The 18,664-nt window shown below is 40.8% G+C and overlaps 1 protein-coding gene across 9 annotated transcripts in view; it reads right to left on the bottom strand.

Moving 5' to 3' along the window:
• SYNE1 (spectrin repeat containing nuclear envelope protein 1) overlaps positions 1–18,664 on the bottom strand; it is a 442,116-nt gene that overhangs the window by 213,963 nt on the left and 209,489 nt on the right. For all 9 annotated transcript variants that reach the window (XM_082474323.1, XM_082474327.1, XM_082474328.1 and 6 more), the window contains 10 exons: positions 16,003–16,139; positions 15,599–15,776; positions 14,784–14,966; positions 10,632–10,775; positions 10,150–10,305; positions 8,489–8,653; positions 6,789–6,961; positions 4,748–4,901; positions 1,908–2,051; positions 940–1,104 (listed from right to left, as the gene is read on the bottom strand). In XM_082474323.1, coding sequence (XP_082330449.1) covers positions 940–1,104; positions 1,908–2,051; positions 4,748–4,901; positions 6,789–6,961; positions 8,489–8,653; positions 10,150–10,305; positions 10,632–10,775; positions 14,784–14,966; positions 15,599–15,776; positions 16,003–16,139 — 1,599 coding nt within the window. The remainder of the gene's footprint in view (positions 1–939; positions 1,105–1,907; positions 2,052–4,747; positions 4,902–6,788; positions 6,962–8,488; positions 8,654–10,149; positions 10,306–10,631; positions 10,776–14,783; positions 14,967–15,598; positions 15,777–16,002; positions 16,140–18,664) is intronic.

The raw sequence follows: 18,664 nt of genomic DNA, 5'->3' as shown, positions 1-18,664 counted from the left end.
TGTTCAGTAAGTGCCAACACGGAGCTGGTGGGACACGGAGCTGTCTTGCTGGCCTTTCTCTGTTCTCTACTCTGTGTGCCTGGTTTCCCCTTCTTGGGACCCCCCTGACCCCTACCTGTCTCTCCAGGTAAGATTAAGGGGCTCTCTTTGATGCTCCCATAAGACCCCTAATAATAGAGTAGTTCTATTATTGTCCTTATCACATTGTTAGATAGATCATTACGACCTATCAACGGGTCTGCATTTCTTTAGAACGCAAGTTTCTTGCAGGCAAGAATAATATTTTAATCATCTTTACCTGCAGTAGCTAGCCAAGTACAGTGTCTGCACTGCATTAGGTGTTCAGTAAATGTTGAATGAGTCAATGAATAAGTGGGTTAGGACCACTTTCCCCATGAGGTTTGCCATCTCTCCCTGAATCTCAGACTGCTTACCTGAGCACCAGTGCTTTTTCTAGCTCCTCGAATTCCTTCTTCTAGGTCTCTGTCCCTGGGCCTGTATCCTCAGCAATGTGGGAGATTTGGGTTAAAACCAGATGGCCTAAGATGGTGCCACCGATTTGACTTTGAGAAGTGTCACGTGCTATTGACTCCTGCAGCTGTGTTCCACATCTAATTCAATCCTTTAGGGAGGAACAGGCAGGTGGGCCAGTCAATACCATAAGTGAGACCACTAGGCACTCCTGTCAAAGGCCACCTTAGTAACTTAACGCATTCCTCAAGATCCAGTCCTGCTCAGTCTAAACTGCCTATCAAACGATCTCGACTAGCATACGCTACCGAGGTCCCAAAATGCTACAGATCAGACCTTACTAGGGTTTCACTTAATAGATATCAGCTGTTTATAGGATTTAAGGTCACAGTAACTTCCCACTGCTTAAAATTACGATTCCATATTCAGAATGAAAATTCCCTTGTTTTATGATGAAGTAGAATTTACCTGAAGATCCCGCAACGTTGTCTCGTGAGTGTGGGCATCACCTTCAAGAACTGAATATCGGTCAAGCTTTTCTCGCTCTTGCTCCAGCCAAGCTTCAAATGCCTTCAAGTCTCTCTGATACTCCTGGTGCAGGCGAACTAGCTTTTCAGACTTGGTTACTGCTTCCTATTATTAGCATGCAAGATGATTAAGATGGGAATACATTTCTACATGCAGTTTCAACGTACTGTAAGAATTCACTTTCGGAATTTTAGAAAAGCATGATTGTTAAATCATTAAAATATGAATGTCTCCTAGAAGAGTAAAACATTAAGATTTAGGCAAAAAATATAAAAAAACGTAATATTGGGAGTAAAGGGGGTCTTAAAGATCACTTTCTTGAATTATCTTCCTGATCTCTGAATTCCTTATGAAATGTCACATGGATATTCCAAAAAATGAATTAACTTTATTTGTCATAAAAATACATTTTTGCTGATGAAGAAAACTGAAATTCTTATATTGTGCCTTCAGTGAGGATTGGGACTCACTGTGGATTTAATTTTTCATGTACTTTGTCTAATAAAGTAAGGTGTGCTGAAAGTTCACAAAGAAATAAATAAAGCACAGTATTATAAATATTAATGGTGATTATTTCCTGCTTTAGAAAATTTTCATCACCAGACATATTAACGAACTTATGAGTCTTCCTTATGAAGCTGCCGCCAATTTTTCTACAATAGGCACATTTCTAGGACTTTTTAATTGAGAATTATTTTCCTTCAGTAACTTTCATATCCTAACAATAGTTGAGGGGTTTTGTTTGGTTTTGCCATTGGGGTATTCAAAGTATTAAAATTCATTTTGCATTTTTTTGTTCTATCTGCTTTCACAAGCCTGTCATTGCCCCAAATAAATGAGTCTTTAAATAAGCACAGCTCCAAACACTGCATTTTCAGTGGGTTTGCATGGAACACGGTGAGCCATACCTTGGTCCGCTCTCTGATGTCTCTGTATCGTTCTTGCAGGTCCTGGAATTCTAACTGGGTGACATAGTGCTCTGTCATGCCAGCTCCTTTGACTTCAATGGTCTCCAGCAAGCTGCTGTGGCTCAGCACTTCTTCATTTAATAACTAGAGAACATTTTAAAAAAATAAAGGAATTGGTGCATATATAATCATATCAACGGTACTACTGAAACTAGGATATTTAAACTGCATACTTGGCAAGTGATCTCAGGTTATCTATCTGTAGACAGATAGATCACTCTATCCATCAATCTATATCTATATCTATATCTATATGAGTCGGGGGGTGTATTTGATATCTGGCCCAGAACTGTCTATGAGATACTGATTCCAGTTGACTTGAAAACCTCAAACTTAATTTGTCCAAAAATGGGCTCTTGAGCTCTACTCCATTCCCATCCTTCCCCAGCCACCAATAAACCTCCTTCCCCTTCAGTCTTTTTTCAAACAGTAAATGCTACCATTCCCACCCAGCTGGTCAATTCAGACCACTGGAGTCACCCTTTCTCCCTCCATCCATGATGAAACCCTGTTAGTTCTATCTCTTCACTATATGCTGACATGTGTTCTCCTGTCTCCTGCAAACCCCCAGCCCCCGCTGCTATCACCTTTTACTTGGACCTTTGCAATATCCTGTTGGGCAGATTCCCTGCCCCCAGTTCCTGCCCAGTCCCTTTGTCCACACTCCACACAGCAGCCTGAGTGATAAAAGACTGTAAGATTCTAAAGGGAATCGTGTCACTCCCTAGCTTAAAACACTGATAATCTTCCCAAGGCGGTCAGGATCAAGTAGAAAATCCACAGGCTAGCATCCTCATGGCAATGCAGGATCTGGTCCCTGCCACCTCTGCCAGATCACCTGGCAGCACCCATCCATTTATTCTCGGCTCCAGCAACACCCAGCCTTTCTTCTAGCTCCCTTTTATCTGAGCCAGGTTCTCTCCCTCCTCAGGGACATGCTGATTATTCCATCTGAAATGCTCTTTTCCCACCTCCTCCCCAGACTGATTTCTCTGCACTAAATTCCTTAGGGCATCATTTCCGTCTACTATTTCAGAGACGCCTTTCCAGTCTCTCCTCCCCCTCCCCCGACTCCAAGCAGTCTGTAATTGCCCTGTCCCAATGACTCTCTCTCAAAACATGCAGTTTTTTCTTCAGGGCACTTATCACCAGTTATAATTATTTGTTTATTCATGCACTCTCGGATGAGTATAGGTGTCCCCTCCAGAATACAACCTTTGTCTGTTTTATTTACCTGGAATCGAGCACAATGCCTGCATGTAGCGAGTTCTCAGTAAATATTTATTGAATAGATGAATAATTAATAAAGCAATAGATCATTATAACAATACGATGGGTAGATAATTATGAGTAGATTAATTTTCAGATGCAAACACTCATGCAAACCCAGAAATGTTAAGTGAGTTGGCATAGGTCACGTAAGGCCATTTAGTCATTCAAATAACTTCTACTCAGTATTTACTCTGTGTCAGACAGAGAGCCAAATGCATAGGATAAAAAGAAAATTAAGCATCTTTAACCACTGAGGGCGAGAGGTATGTAAGCATATATTCTATAAAACTGATAAAGAGATATGAACAACAGAGAACAGAAGAACTAATTAAGCCTCGGGTGGTGGTGGTTTCATAGAAAAGATAGCTTCTGAACTAATTCAGAAAGGTAAGAGAAGGTTGCCAGGTGCTGGGGCACAGCTAAAGTGTTCTGTGAAAAAGGGAGGAGATTCTGCAAAGGCATGGAATCGTTTAATTCCATTTAATGTGGCACATTCAGGAAAGAGTGAGAAATACAGTAAGACTGGCACAAGGGTGGAAGGAGGGTGGGAGAGTGAGCAAAATGAGGCTGGCAAAGAGATTATTAAAATTCTTACAAACTAGGGGAGGGAGATTGGTATGATCCTGTAAACAGTGGAAAGCAACGGAACTCTCGGGCAGGAAAGAGAGACATTCACCTTTATATGAAGATAACGGGAAATGGAGACAAGAGACGAGGTGAGCTGCTGCAATTTAGGAAAAGAAGGATGGATTAGAGTCAGGAGACATTTCTGAACTGGAATCAGCAAGACCTACTGCCTAATTCAAAGCGGGGGTAAGAAAGAAGGAGGTGGGGAAACGAGGTTCCCAGTTTCGGGTATTCAGTGTGGGGTGACACAAAAGAACTGACACTGAGAATACAGCAGTGTGAAGGATTTGGGGTAGAAGATGGTAAGTACTGTTTAGGACACAATAAGTTTTAGGTAGAACAGGCCATCCAATGAATATGCCCTGGATGAATAAAACAAAGATTTCCAAAATGTTATGTGTGAATACTAATATCAGCAAAAAAGAGGTTTAAGAACATACCTCCAGTACCTATCTATCTATCTACCATCGATCTATCCATCTATTAAATAATCTTTACATGTAGTACTGTACTAATATAAGCATTATGAAAAATACACAAAAGTAGAAATATAAAAGGATGTGATAGAAAAGAAGGTACTTTTACTTCCGAATGACGAGTAGGCTGAAGATATGAAAAGCTATTACAAGTTGCCAAATTTTAAATATATCATAAAACATGCGTCTATGAGGTTTTCCTGGAAGAGGACATTTTCACTCACTAACAAAATAGCCACAAACAGAAGTTTAGGTTAAGAAGCCATTAGAAATTATAGTAAACCCCTCAAATAGAGTTTGCCTATGTGGACAGCCCTAGGATTCAGGTGAGCACATTTCTGTACAGCTATGGCAATTCTGAAGCACCTGTCAGAAAACAAATGGAATCTGAAATCCAGGTCCCACCTTGGCTTTCCCGAGAGCGGCTGTTTTCTCCCGCACTTCTGCACACGGCCTTTCGGATTCATTTAGGCTGGCCTCCACGCTGTCCATCCAGCTGGAAAACTGTCGAACATCGTCCTGATAACTTGTCCACTTAGAAAGAGCTCCTTCAAGTTGACTGAAAGGTAATTGAAAGAACAGTAATCTACACGGAGAAGCCATGTACATCCAATCTGTCTGATCCGATCACTGTGTTGGTTCTGTCTACTCCCCCAGCAGGAAGCCCATAGATCAGGACGGGGCAGGCTTGAAAGGGGCTGCTGTGGCTTATCAAATCCGAGTCTGGGTCCCTGGCAAGCACAGCCTTGAGAAGCAAGGGCCAGTGAAGTCCAGGCCAACGGGTGGAGAAGAGGCACTGGATATAAAACCTGGAGTCAGGTTTTTGTTTTTTTTTTTAGAACAGACATGATCAGTTTAATGCATTATAAAGCAAGTACCTGCATAAACACCACCCAGAACGCCTGGTGCCCCCATGCAGTCCACAGTGCTGGCTCCCCTTGGACCCCAACACCCACACACTGGGCATCACAGGCCCCAGGCACCTCCTGCTCCCCAGATTTACGAGGACTCGGAGACCAGGGATGAGGGCAGCACACTGGCTTTGGAACCTCACATTTCCCATCAGTGTAACCCCAGGCTTGACTGCAACTCCTGTTCTGGTGAGTTGAAGGAACAGAAAACACATGCATTTCCCCTTTCTGAGACGGGGGTTGCTGTACCAGACTCCCCCGGCCGAGTCTTGGCTGGGGGGTGAGGGGTGTCCCCAGCGAAAGCCCAGGAGAAATGTGCCTTCCCTGCATCCCTGCTAAAAATAGCCTCAAGCAGCACTGCTGCCACCGAGCAGCAGGAAGGACGGAGAGATGCCCTGAGCGAGGCTTTTCGGAGCCAAGGCTCAGGGCAGAAAGAGAAGCAATATTTAACTCCATCAAGTTGAGTAGGACATCCAGAGGAGAGAAAAAAAAGTAATAAAAGAAGGAAGGAAGAACCGAACAAGAACAAGCATAGTCACTATCTTGCATGAGATTTAAAAATCAGAAAATCACAAATGATATAGGCTAACATTTCCTGAATTGGTCTAATTACTAAAACCTGATGATTTCTCTTACTGATAAATTAAGCACTTCCTTCTCTCAATACAGATGTTACATGTTTAACTCTGTTAATCATTTGTGTCTAATTTTACTAACATGCTTGAGCCCTTCTGTAGCAGACACTCTGCACTCCACCCTCCATCCAGACCCCTGCACTACGCTGCCAACCGGTCCTCCAAAGGCCAACTCCCTGCCCTCTTGGCCTGAGGGCATCCTTTGGTCCCTGGTGCCCTCTCAGCTTGAGGGCACTGTAGGCAAGAAATGCCAGGGATTGTCGTCCCCTGGAGGCAATCCTCGACTGCCTGCCTGACTCATGGCAGTTTGTTTACAAACGTTCCGGCTCCCCTGCTCTCCACGGGTAATTCCCAGACACGCTCTATCTACACTGGCTCCCAGCAACGCCTGCTGGGAGTAAGCTCCAGCTGCCCATGTTACTGGCTGCCCTCCCTTTCTCACGTGTTGTTCCCACCACCTACTGATGTTTTCTGGGGCTACTTCCCAAGTAAACTGATTGGTTTTCAGTAATATATCTTCAGACGATTAAACATGTATTTATCTTTTGACTTTTTAAGCAGTGAACATCAACACAAAGAAACATGTAGTTATATGAAAACACAGACATGGTATTGCAGGTCAACCTAAATGAAAGATTGCACCTGCCAGTTTCTTTTGTTCCAAGAAGAAAAAAGAGAAGGAAGGAAGGAGGGAGGGAAGCAGGAAGGAAGAAAGGGAGCAAAAAATAACGGAGCAGGGCAAGAGAGAGAAAGAGATTGGGACCGAGGGGCGAGAGGGAGAGAGAGAGAGAGAGAGAGAGAGAGAGAGAGAGAGAGAGAGAACCCCGGGACAGTCTGTTACTGAGCTATCCTGTAGATCTTTTAGCAATGACTTCACAGCAGCCCTTCAGCTTCACTAACCTTTTACAATGAATCGCTGCAGACAAAAGGGACGCCCACATATCCTTCACACTCTGCAGCTGCTGCTGAATGGCAGGAATGCCTTCCGCAGAGGTATTCTGAAGGACAGATTCCCCTCTGGTCACTATCATTTTCATCTGGATCTCTTTTTCCTGTTTCACTGATAATAGAGCCTGTAAAAGCACATACGGAAGTCCTTTGTCATTTGCTTATTTAACATTTCTAGCTTTAAATATTTCAGAGTCCCGGTGGATAGCAGATGATCTGCAGTTGGGTTGAGCCCCGGTTCTCTCAGGCTCATCAGGTGGAGGATGGGAGAGTCACTTGCTGGTGGTGCCAGTAACCACTCACCAGCCTGAGTGGCCTTGGCCTTTCAGGTCATTATTATTCTCTGAATAATCCCTAATTTCCACCGAAGTTTAATTTTACTGTTTTTTAATAAGAGAAAAATAGATGACAATAGGATTCCTGAATTCTCAAAGGTCACTGGGTGAAGAGCTCTATAAAGGTTAAGGTCTCTCATACAACAAACTGAAAGAAATAGCTTAATTCATATTATATATTAATTTATATATTTCAAGTTCTTCACAAGCACTATTCTTTTGCTATATAAGAAGGATCTTTGAATTCAAAGTTATAAAACTGGTGTTTATCACCTAAAAGGTAAAGTTGCATCTCTCTCTCTTATCTGGACCTTGCCAACCTCTACAGATTCAGTTTCAGCCAGTCATGGCCATCAGCTTTTGCTGCAGCAGGAAAGAACTGCTAGTAACGTCTCACACACCATGCTGTTGGCTTTCTTCAGCTTTTGCTCTTCTGGTCCCACTCTGAAATCTCCGCTGAGGTATCAGGCTTTCTGAGAAACCTGCCTCAACTCTCAACCCAATGCCCCTTGCCCAGCTCCGCTCCTCTGTGTGTCCACAGCACCGTAATTATTATTACTGTCTTCTGTGTTTCAGCCTCCAGCCTCAGACAATGAAATCCTTGAGGACAATGACCATATTTTATTCATTTTTGAATCTTTGGTATCAAGACAGAGTGCCAGTCTCCCAGAAGACACCCAGTGTATAAATGACAGGTGAATGAACGCAGAATGATTGCTTTATCACAAACGTAAACTAACACAAAACTAATATCTTGTGATGGGAGAAGAACGGACTAACTGATACAGGCAGGCAAGTGAGTTGAACAAGATGGGAAAGGTTTTGCCCGATAGAATGTTTCAACCAAGTATTTCTCAGAATAAATGTGCCTGTGATGTAATTTGAAACTAGCCTCTTAACTGGCTATATCAAGCAAGTAACCAGTTGGGGGTTGTTATTTTTTATTAAAAAAAATTTTTTTTTAATTTTTATTTTTTTGGCCACGCCGTGCGGCTTGCGGGACCTTATTCCCCCAACCAGGGATTGAACCCACGCCCTTGGCAGTGAAAGCACAGAGTCCTAACCACTGAACTGCCAGGAAATTTCCTTATTTTATTTTAATTGTTGTGAAGTATTTATGACTGAGTATATCTGAGCTCAATCGATTCAGGAGTGCTTAGGCAAAGCCTCCCTATGCAAACAGGATCATATCCACGGAGCATTCTTGGATTTCTCGTGGACAGAGTGTGACATTATCATACCAGACAGACGGAGACTCGAGAACTTTTGAGAAAAACAAATTCTGTCAATTAGAGACATTTCTCGTAAAAGGCACACCTCAAGCTTGAGCATCCTGCTGTCCAGCACGCTCTTGTCAGAGGTTGGGTGGCAGTAAGAATCCAGCATGTGGACCGCATCTGTCATCCAGTCTTGCAGGTCTTTAATCCCGAGGGAGAACTGATTGTGTTCCGCAACAATTCTGTCCAGTCTTGACACTTTCTCCTGGAAATGACAGAAATCGTTTTCCAGCTGTCCCTTCCACAGAGACTTCACACCCTGAAGCTACTCAGATTGTAAAGCTAACCCTTTGTTCCAAACAACTGCGATCAGCCATAGGTCCATATGCTCAGCTACGATGCAAAGCTGTATGAATCTATGAGATGTGAAGTAGCTTTCTAAAGAGTAAAACTATGAGAATAATTGGGTCAAGAAGCAGAAAGATTACAATGACAATTTAGTGCCCCTCAGCTTACTCGCTACACTTCTTTACGACAATTGGGATATTTTTCAGAAATTTCATTAATGTCTTCCTCACACCTTGTCTGGGAAGCCCACTGAAGTAGTTTCTGCTCTCACATGATCACATTTGGCTCTACTGATACCACATACCCACATGACCTACATTGTAGCCAGTTCTAAAAAAACAATTATCTGAGATTCTGTAATATCCCTAAATTGGGACCGTAAATGTGGTTTTATTTATTAATTAAAGCTTATATCCAACAGTGAAGATTTTATGAATATAATTTTCAGTTCTTAAAGCATTTGAGTTATCTACTGATTTTTTGGTATCTAAATAAATACAAAGGAATAGAAAGATGGCCTTAATTTATTCTAATTTCAGATATGTGCCAGATTTTCTAAAGACAAAAAAAGTAAAAAACATTGGTGTAAACGGACTCTTTTACTCCAGCACCTATACTATTTGGCTGTCTCAATGATGTTTTATTGGGGATGCAAACAGCAGGCCAGGAGTAAGCCCACACTAAAACAGGCAAAGCCAAGTTACAGCAGGTTCCCTACATTCTCAGATCTGAAATACAAAAGAGAAATATAGGGAACAAATGTTACAAGGCCATAAAGCTCAAGGTAGGCTGGCCCTACAAAGTTCAAGATGGGTCTGCTGAAGGCTCTAAGTGAGGTCACTGTGGGATCCCATTTACTTTTTTCTAAGCTGTTAGAAAAGCGCTTTAATCAGTTATAGGAATCATTGCCAATTTTGAGCTCTGCTCTAGAATCTGAACTGAAACTCTCAATCAACACATATTTGACTACTATGTAATGAATATAAAGAATTGAGACAAACGGAAAAAAATGATCCCCCACTCACTCTATTTAGTCCACTAAATAAATTTAAACTGCTTTGAATTCCTCTTTTTCTAAATTTAATCTGTGTATCTTTAGACACAATACTCTGAATTCTGCCTTATGTTTATGCTTTGAGTCTTCAAAATAAAAGCTCTGGGGAACATACCACTTCGGGATTCAAGGGAATATTTTGTGCAATCATAGAGATGGGAAGTCTCTTCGATGTCTGAAACCTCCTTTGCTCTTTTCAGACAAGCATGTGGAGATGATGCAGCACAAATGTTTGGCTGGGCTTGCAAGGCTAGGGAGAGCACTTACACGCCTCAGCCCTGCCCCGGGGCCCCGGGCTCCCGGGCCCCAGCTCTGCGACCTGGGGCCCACACTCACACACAGCACATGGCAGGCGTTACCTTTGTTAAATTGCTTAGAGCTAGATACAGAGAAGACAGCTGTGACACTCGGTGCATAAAGCTCCTGCTGGCCGCTTGGCCCTCCCACAGCTGCTGAGCTTTCTCTTTCAGCCTGTGGAGCTGAGGCTCGTAGCAGTTTATTTCCTCAAGGACAGACTGAAAAGCACAAGCAAGTCACTATTAAGAGGCTGGGGAAGAGCACATCGCAGACAAAGCTTCGGCCCCAAGACCGAGGAAACAAACACGGGCGAGTCATAGGTGTGCCCCGAAGGCGCGTTATTATTTCCAAGCTACACACAGTGTGGACTACAGGACCGGACAAATCACACCTCAAAGGAAAGTTGGAAAACAGGACCTCTGAAATCGGGGACGGGTGCGCTCTACCTCAGGACAGCAAAATCTAACTCCAGGGTTGCTCACAGGCCTCTGATCTGGGTGCGTGGTAGATGGGGGATGGCCAGACGGGCTGAGGGGCTGATCACCTGCAGCTTCTGCTGTTCCCGCCTCTTGGCCGGCAGATCATACAGGCGATTGCTGCTTTCATGCACCATCTTCTCGGTTTTACTCAGCCAGTCCTGTACAGGCTCAGCACTTACTTCAAAGTCCTTCATTTGGATCTTTAGATTCTATGAGGTTTTAGATAGTGTTAGGGACCAAAAAAAAACAAAAAAAAAACAAAATGTTAATAGCAAGTCCAGAGTCTTCACTTGGCATTCAAAGCCCACCCCAACCAGACCTCCTCACCAATCTCCCCTTCTTTTCCTGTTCCCAATGTCTGGAACTTTCTATCCTTCACCTTGGTACCAGGATAATTTGTGAACAACCCTTCAGAGGTTTTTAAGTTCTACTTTTTAATAAATGAATGTTTCCCTCATGATCCAGCCCACCTCAGAGCTCATACACGCCCCCTTCTCAGCCTCTGTCACATTTGTTGTTTACGCCAGTCACTGCATACTTTATCATGGACTGCGCTGGATTGTGAGTTTTCATCTCATGCCAGCAAGCCTGTCTACGAGTAGATTACAAACTCCATGAGGGGAGGGCTGTGTCTGACACTTCCTGGGACACATCATGGTACCTTGCAGGAATATAAGTAAGTCCTCACAAACATTTTGTTGATTTTGATTAATGGTGAAACAAGAAATAGCATATGGTTGATATGCTTATTATGTTTTTAATAAACAATTTGCTTATTCTGATTTATAAAGATACAAGAAACAAGAAATAGTATTCTGTGTTTACTACATAAGAATGTTGTCACCACTTTCACTGATAATTTGTAGCTGTCATATGTATTTGATAAAGTTTTATATGGTGCCATTTCGCCTTAGCCAAGGTGTTTATATCTACATTCTATTATTTATAAAAATGCCAGACTGAAGTGAATTTGAAATTGATGTTACCACGTGAACCCACTAAAGGATTTTAAATTTAAATTTAAATCAGAGCTTTGCGTAGAATTGTCAAAGAGCAAATCCACAAAGGTTAGCTTAAAAATCTATGTGGCAAGAACTGCAGGAGGCTGGGAGAATGGCTCAAGGTTCCATATGTATCCGATCCGCTGTCTACAAGGTGGGGACCGTCATGCTGCCATAGTCACCTCTTAGGGAGATGGTAGCTGGGAATGCTTTGGAAAATTAAAAGTGCTTCACAAATGTAAGATACCAGGATAACTCCTGGAGTATTCTACTAAAATTTAAGCTTCACGAGGGCAGGAGTTCTATTCTGTTTTATTCTTTGCTGTATCTCCAGAGCTTAAAATAGTCCTTGGCAAATGGAAGACGTTCAACAAATATTTGTTGAATAATTAAATACATTTATAAATTCAAGGTGTTTCCATTTTCCTGCCACTGGAGTCTCATGGGGCCACTACAGGAGAAACTGGGGACCATGATCAGGAATTAGTGCTGCAAAGACACGGGACTGAGGAGCAGAGCAGTAGGGGCTCAGAGATCTACTGTAAAAAGTTTGGGTTCCTCATCCAAGGAGTGAAGTCAGAGGGCCTGAGCAAGGGGCCTGGGGCACAGGAATAAGGACAGCTTGATACTAAGTCAAACAATTCCTAATGTTCCTCAGATGTTTCCTGTCCTTGGGGGCGTACAGGCCTCCCACCAAATGTTCACTTGCATAGTTTTCCTGTTATTTCTCCAATGGCTTCAGCGACCACCTACAAAGCCTTAAAGCCTTCCATTTACAGAACTGTATTCATACAACACTTCAAGTCAGAGTGCCTGGGTCTACACCTTGTCTTCAACACTTACTAGCTGTTAGAACTTGGTAGATGATTTAAGCACCTTTTGCCTTAATTTCTTCATCCATAAAATAGAAATAAGAGAGTTTCTACCTCAGAGAATGGTTATGAGGATTAAACACATTAATATACGTTAAGTGCCTTCAACAGTGACTGGTAAATATTCACTCTCACTGTTTTGGCAGCTCTACCCTCTCTCTTGAACTTTGCACTCACCTTCACGGCTACTTTCCTGGCCATTACCTGCTGAGTATATTGCAGGCCCATAAAATTGAACATATATTACATTGAATTAATTTTTCTATCCCTTCCCAAACTACTTTTTCTGTCATATTCATGTCTCAGTTAATGGCATCACCATTCATGCCATCTTCTGAACTAGAAACCAAAGACTTAAACTTAACTTCTCCTTCTCTGGGCCCCTCATTGAATTCTTTACCAAATCCTGTTATGTTTTCTTTTAGAGATAAAGCTCCACCCCTTATCATTTCTTTAATTCAGGCTCTGGTCTCTCTCATCTGGACCATTATGAAAAGCTTTCCCTGGTCTTCCAGCTACTTATTATTCGCCTTTCTGGTCTACACTGGAGCCAGAGAGTTGACATGTTTATCTCCAGCTTAAAGATCAGTAGGTTCCTCACTCAGCCTTTCTCAACCCTCGAATTAAGCCCTAGTATCCTAAAGCATCCATTGTATGTAATGAATTAATCTCCCTTCTATGTACCTAGAATGGTATGGGCTATGTTCCATCCTTGTGAAAACTGAGAAAATAAATGCTGTTCTGGGGGTCAGATAAGGAATTCTGGCCAAGAGTCAAGGTCAAATTGCTTCGTATACAAGACATTCCACCATCTGGTCCTAATCGTCATCTCCGGTCTTATCTTTGTTGCTTTTCCCACAAAATCTTACGTGAATGTCAAACCCCTCAAAGTCCCCCATTCATAGTTGACACTCATGACACCCTGGCCCTGCACATTCAATTCCTTCTACCTGAAATGCACGTCGGCTTCGGCAAATTCAAAGCATGTTTAGCCTTCAAGGTTCAGTTAGAATGTCGCCTTTCTGGATACCTTCCTTGACTGCTCCAAAAAGAGTTAGTTGTATCCTTCTTTGAGTGATTACCATATCCTGAGCATACCTATATTATACTGCAACCACCTCTTTATATACTGTTTCCCTCTTCAGAAAATGAATTCCCTGAGGAATGAGAAAAGACTAACCCTTTTGTATTCCTAACATAGTGCCTGGCACACAATAGGTGTTAATATGTGTGTACTCCTAATAGAAAGGAAGGAAGCATGGAGAGAAGACAGGAAGGAAGGAAGGAAGGGGAAGGAAGGAAGGAAAAGGAAGGGAGGAGGGAAGGAAGAAAAATAAGAAAAGTAGGAAGGCAGGCGATTTCTGACTTACCCATCTACTCCAGGACATCTCTTGAACTATTAACCTCACTATCTGTGTTGGATGTACAGTACTACCCTCAACAGCAGCTGCTTCACAGCTCAGGCCCCACTGCACTAATGAGCCCTGCAGGGTTAAGAGTAAATTTCTAGGCACTGCACAGTGGTTATGATTCTCTATTAAATGGAGGATACCTACCATGAAAGAATAGCCACCACTACAAAGGAGAATTACAATGATCTCTGGTTAGGGAAGAATTGAAGAAACATGCATTTTCTCTTCCCACATATTAATTCTCTTTTATTATTATTTTCATCCTGCAATAATTATGGCCATAATTAAATTAAGGCTCTATTCTGCTAGGAAGTGTTGTTTTAAAAGGGAAAAGAATACTCTCCGTGCCTCACAATTTTACTCTAAGAGAAGAGCTGGCACACAAAACAGATGATCACAAGAAAAATATAATTGCACTCTGGCAGAAATTATGTTATGATTATAATAAATTCAATTTATGTTGTCTCTGGATAAAATAAAATAACCATTGTCTCTTTGCATACTGAGCTCCAAAAACCTACTACCTGATATGTGCATTAGTTATACCATCTCAGCCATAGCATTGCCTTACGTGGATACTTCTGTTCAGTTCTCCTAGGACAACTTCTTAAATTGAGGGATTTCAAATGAAAAATTAAGTGATATTGCCTAAAAGTAAAACCAGTTGTTCCTGGTGGGATGGTGTATGGGCAAGCCTGTGATAACTGCCCCTACCATGCAAGAAGCTATCCAATTCCTCAGTGAGGTTCACACTTCAACACTGAGCTGTTTCTTAGAGTCATCCGTCATCTATTAATATTCAGAGAGGGATGACCAAAATCATTAACAAGGGTATCTGGAGGTATTGAATACAATACGCTGTATTGTAACTACAATGACAGCAACAACGACAAACAGCACAGAACATATCCACGTGGTTGGCTATAGTATACCTCTAGGGCAGATTCCTTTTGGTGGAGATTTGAATGAAAATTTTTCCAATCTTCTTTTGCAGTTGCAATTTTAGCCTGGATGCCAGTAGCTTTCTCTTTGGTCAGTAGAGTACTCAAAAGTTCTCCTTTAGAAAGCATCACGTTTAGCTTGTGCTGTCCGTTTTCACTTTCTGACAAAAATTCCTATAAAGAAAAAGGTAAGAGATTAGGCATAATAAATTGCTTTATCCATTGAATTTACTACTTATTTCTCAATATAATCAAAGAAAACAAATAAACAATTTTTATTGTATATATTAAATGACTAAGGTTCTCTTATCCTATTTGTACAATAATACTCATGTATTATTGTATTATGTATGTATCATATCTAATAATAATCTTGTATAACTGATATGGTTATTGTGAAAAGTACTGAGAAAATCTGCCTAGAGTGCTCAGGCACGATGCTTGTCACATATAGAGAGCTTTTATTATTTCCTAAATCCCTATTAATATATAAAAATAGCATGCATCTAGATCAATGAACTAGTTTCTTTTCACATACACATCAATTGTCTCAAGCAGGGATTTACCTGAAATCTGAGTTTCTTAAGCCAAACTTTAATATGCTTATAAAGATCTAGAGGCACATTTTTAAACCACTTAAGCACCATTATTGGATAGGTTTTTTTTGGCTGCAAGGCTTGTGGGATCTTAGCTCCCCGACCAGGGATTGAACCCGTGCCCCCTCCAGTGGAAGCGTGGAGTCCTAACCACTGGACGGCCAGGGAATTCCCATCACCATTATTAGAATTAATTGATCACACTCTTACCTGTATTTTCTGAAGACTTGCTGAAACTTCACTAATATTTTGAGGTATATCAAAACATTTAGCTGTAGTGATCTTTGCATGAACCAACCACTGCTGGAAATCCTTGAAGGCTCTTTGAAATCTCTGCCGTAAAATCTGTTCTTTATTCTGACAGCCCTTGGATGCTTGCAAACAAAGACTAAAACCATGATTTGAAACATTTAATGGGAGGGAAAAAAATGATAAAGTAGATTAAAATAATGTTCAACAGAGTCAACAGTCCTGAGAATGCCCTCACACCATTTGGTAATGTATTTAAGATTAATTAATTTATATTATTACTGAACTCACAACTTAAAATAAACAAACCTCTGGCTTCTTATTTGTGTGAAAATATTTTGAATACCAGTAAGGTTCACGCTCACCAATTATATTCTTTAATCAAGCCAGAAACTTTTCTGCTGTATGTACTCAGATCTCTGGAAAAACGACAAAGTTCATTCAGCTGAGACTTGAGATCCTCTGTCTGAGGCTCTGCTTTTTGTAGAGCATCCAGTATCTCCTATTAGGAAATAACAAGACAGAGGAACAAGCATTTAAACCGGGTAATTTCCACATCCTCATACTATACATGCATAAATCACATAATAAATTATTAGTCAGGGAAAAACCAACACAGTAGATTCAGTAAAGAAATGAGACCTATTTTCAGGACTCCCCAAGGCATATAATAGCACTTGGTTAATCTGCATCCTTTTCAAGGCATGGATAGTCAATCGAGCATCCAATGTTACCGGGGAAGGCAAATGATCAAGTGGTCAAGTAACTTAAAGTGGGACAATAAAAAGAAAAGCAAAAATAGCCTAAATTGTTTTAAAAAAAAAAACAAAAAACAGTCTGCCTAGGCCATTGGAAGATGTGTATGAATATTGTTGGTGTGAGGTGAAGGTGAAGAGAAATCACTTCAAAGCAAAGCAATACTTATTTGGGATCAAAAAATACATAAGGCAACTGGTTTTACGTAGTTTGTATGGTTAACTTTCATAATAAGAATTTCTCACATTTCAGATGTCTAATTTAACTAGTAATTTATTCATTTAATAGTTTCATTCATACAGTCATCAAGTATTTGCTAAATGTCTGGCATGTGCCAGTCATTTTGCTGGATTCTGGCACTCCCAAAATGCTATAATTTTTGTACTTGAAGAGCTCACAGTGTAACACATGAGAGAGAGAGACATGAATAATCACAGTACTGTGAATACTTAATCCAAAATAAAGTGTTGGGATTTGACAAGTGCACCTCTGAAATCAAGGCCATGGTCTACTGAGTTACACAAGGTGCTTTGCAATCAGAGCTTTCTTCTTATAGCACTATCACAAGAAGCAAATGAGATCACCAGTGTCAAATACTTAGCACAATTCCTGGCACACCAGGTGCCTAATTAGTAAAGACAGCAGGTTATTTAAGTGGGACTATGTGGATAATAGTATCGCCAAGGTAAAAAAAAAAAGAAAATTATTAAGGAGGAGGGGCAAGAAGTTGAGTTAACTACTCAGATAGCTGTTGCTGTTACTAGTATTATTCTCAGAGATATTTATCAAGACCTGGCCTAGATCTGTAGGAAAACCATGCCTCTCAACAAAATAGGTCTGTGTTGTGTCCCTCATCCTAGAAAATGGCACCACTGTTCTCCCACTGATCTCAATCAGAAAACTAAGCATCATCTTGGCCTTGCCCATTTCCCTTCTCACTCCACACAAGAGAAACGAGGGCTGGTCTATTCTATGTCTTAACTCTTTTAATCAGTTCAGTTATCTCTTTTCTTCTGCTTCTCAACTCTCATAGACCCCATTTACTCTCTAGAATGGCACAGTGTTCTCTTAATGTGAACCCTGTTCTCTAGTTGTCTCTTCTGTGTTTTCTCATTCCTCAGTCATTTTGGATCTTGACGCTGTTTCTCCACCTCACCCATCTGGTCAATATGTAATCACACCTCAAGGCTCAGCTCAAATCACGGCTCCTCTAAGGATTCTCTGTCCTCTGTCCCACCTCTTAGGGGCTTCTTTTGAGGACGCACAGCACCTTGTTGGCACTCATCGCAATCCACAGTCCCCAGTGGTCTTGAGTTTGTTGGCCTTTCCACCTACACTGTGATTCTGAGAGGAGGGATGCTGTTTTTGGTTTTAAAATTCGTTACTTAGCTTAGCGGCTGGGCCACAGAGGAGTTTAAAATATTTTTATTTACAAAATTCACAAATAATAACTAGAAAGTTTCTCTCCAAAACTCCAAACACTAAAATACTAACTACTATTTTACACCACATTGAACCATTTATTTAAGGAAGAACATTATAACAACTAAAGAAATCTACCATATACCAAAAAGTAAAAAGAACCAGAGATTCAAAGTGGTCATTTATCAATGAGATGATATGAAAAGTGAAAAGCTTTTGACCAAATCTTTATACTAAAATTTTTTTCTAAACTTCATCATAGATTAAAGCATTGTAGCACAGTCTTTCAGTTTATAAATATCAGCTCATATACTTCTGTTTCAGTTAAGTCCTAGAATGCATTTTTTTTCCTTAAGGTTATACAGGTTAATACAATTGCTAAATTTCTAACACTAATAACCTAGTGGATATTAAAAAATATGAGTTTTGCAAACAGAGTGAACAAGATATTTTGCAACATGATTTAATATAGTTTATAGATGACAGTCCATTTTTATTTTATAAAGGATTTCTTGAGTCTCATCACTTAATTGCAGAAGAGAAAGTAAACACTTGTGAAGGTTTGTGACTATTATTATGATTTTCAACAATGACAAGCCCTCCCTTACAGCAAAACAATGCCAAAGAACCCTGGCAAATCCATTATTTTGTAAAACTTTTCCTATGTATTCATAGTAATGGAAGTATTATCTCTATTTTTTTAAATTAAAAAGTTTTCCTAGCTTTATTGAAATATAATTGACATACAACGTTGTAGATAAATTTAAGGTGTATAATGTGTTGACGTGATACATGTATTTATTGCAAAATGATTGCCACCAGAGCATTAGCTCACACTTCCATCCCATC

The sequence above is a fragment of the Balaenoptera physalus genome, assembly GCF_965194825.1.
Source record: "Balaenoptera physalus genome assembly, chromosome: 9".
Taxonomy (NCBI): Eukaryota; Metazoa; Chordata; class Mammalia; order Artiodactyla; family Balaenopteridae; genus Balaenoptera; species Balaenoptera physalus.
The sequence above is the reverse complement of the archived record's forward strand: the minus strand, read 5'-3'. Positions and strand labels throughout refer to the sequence as shown.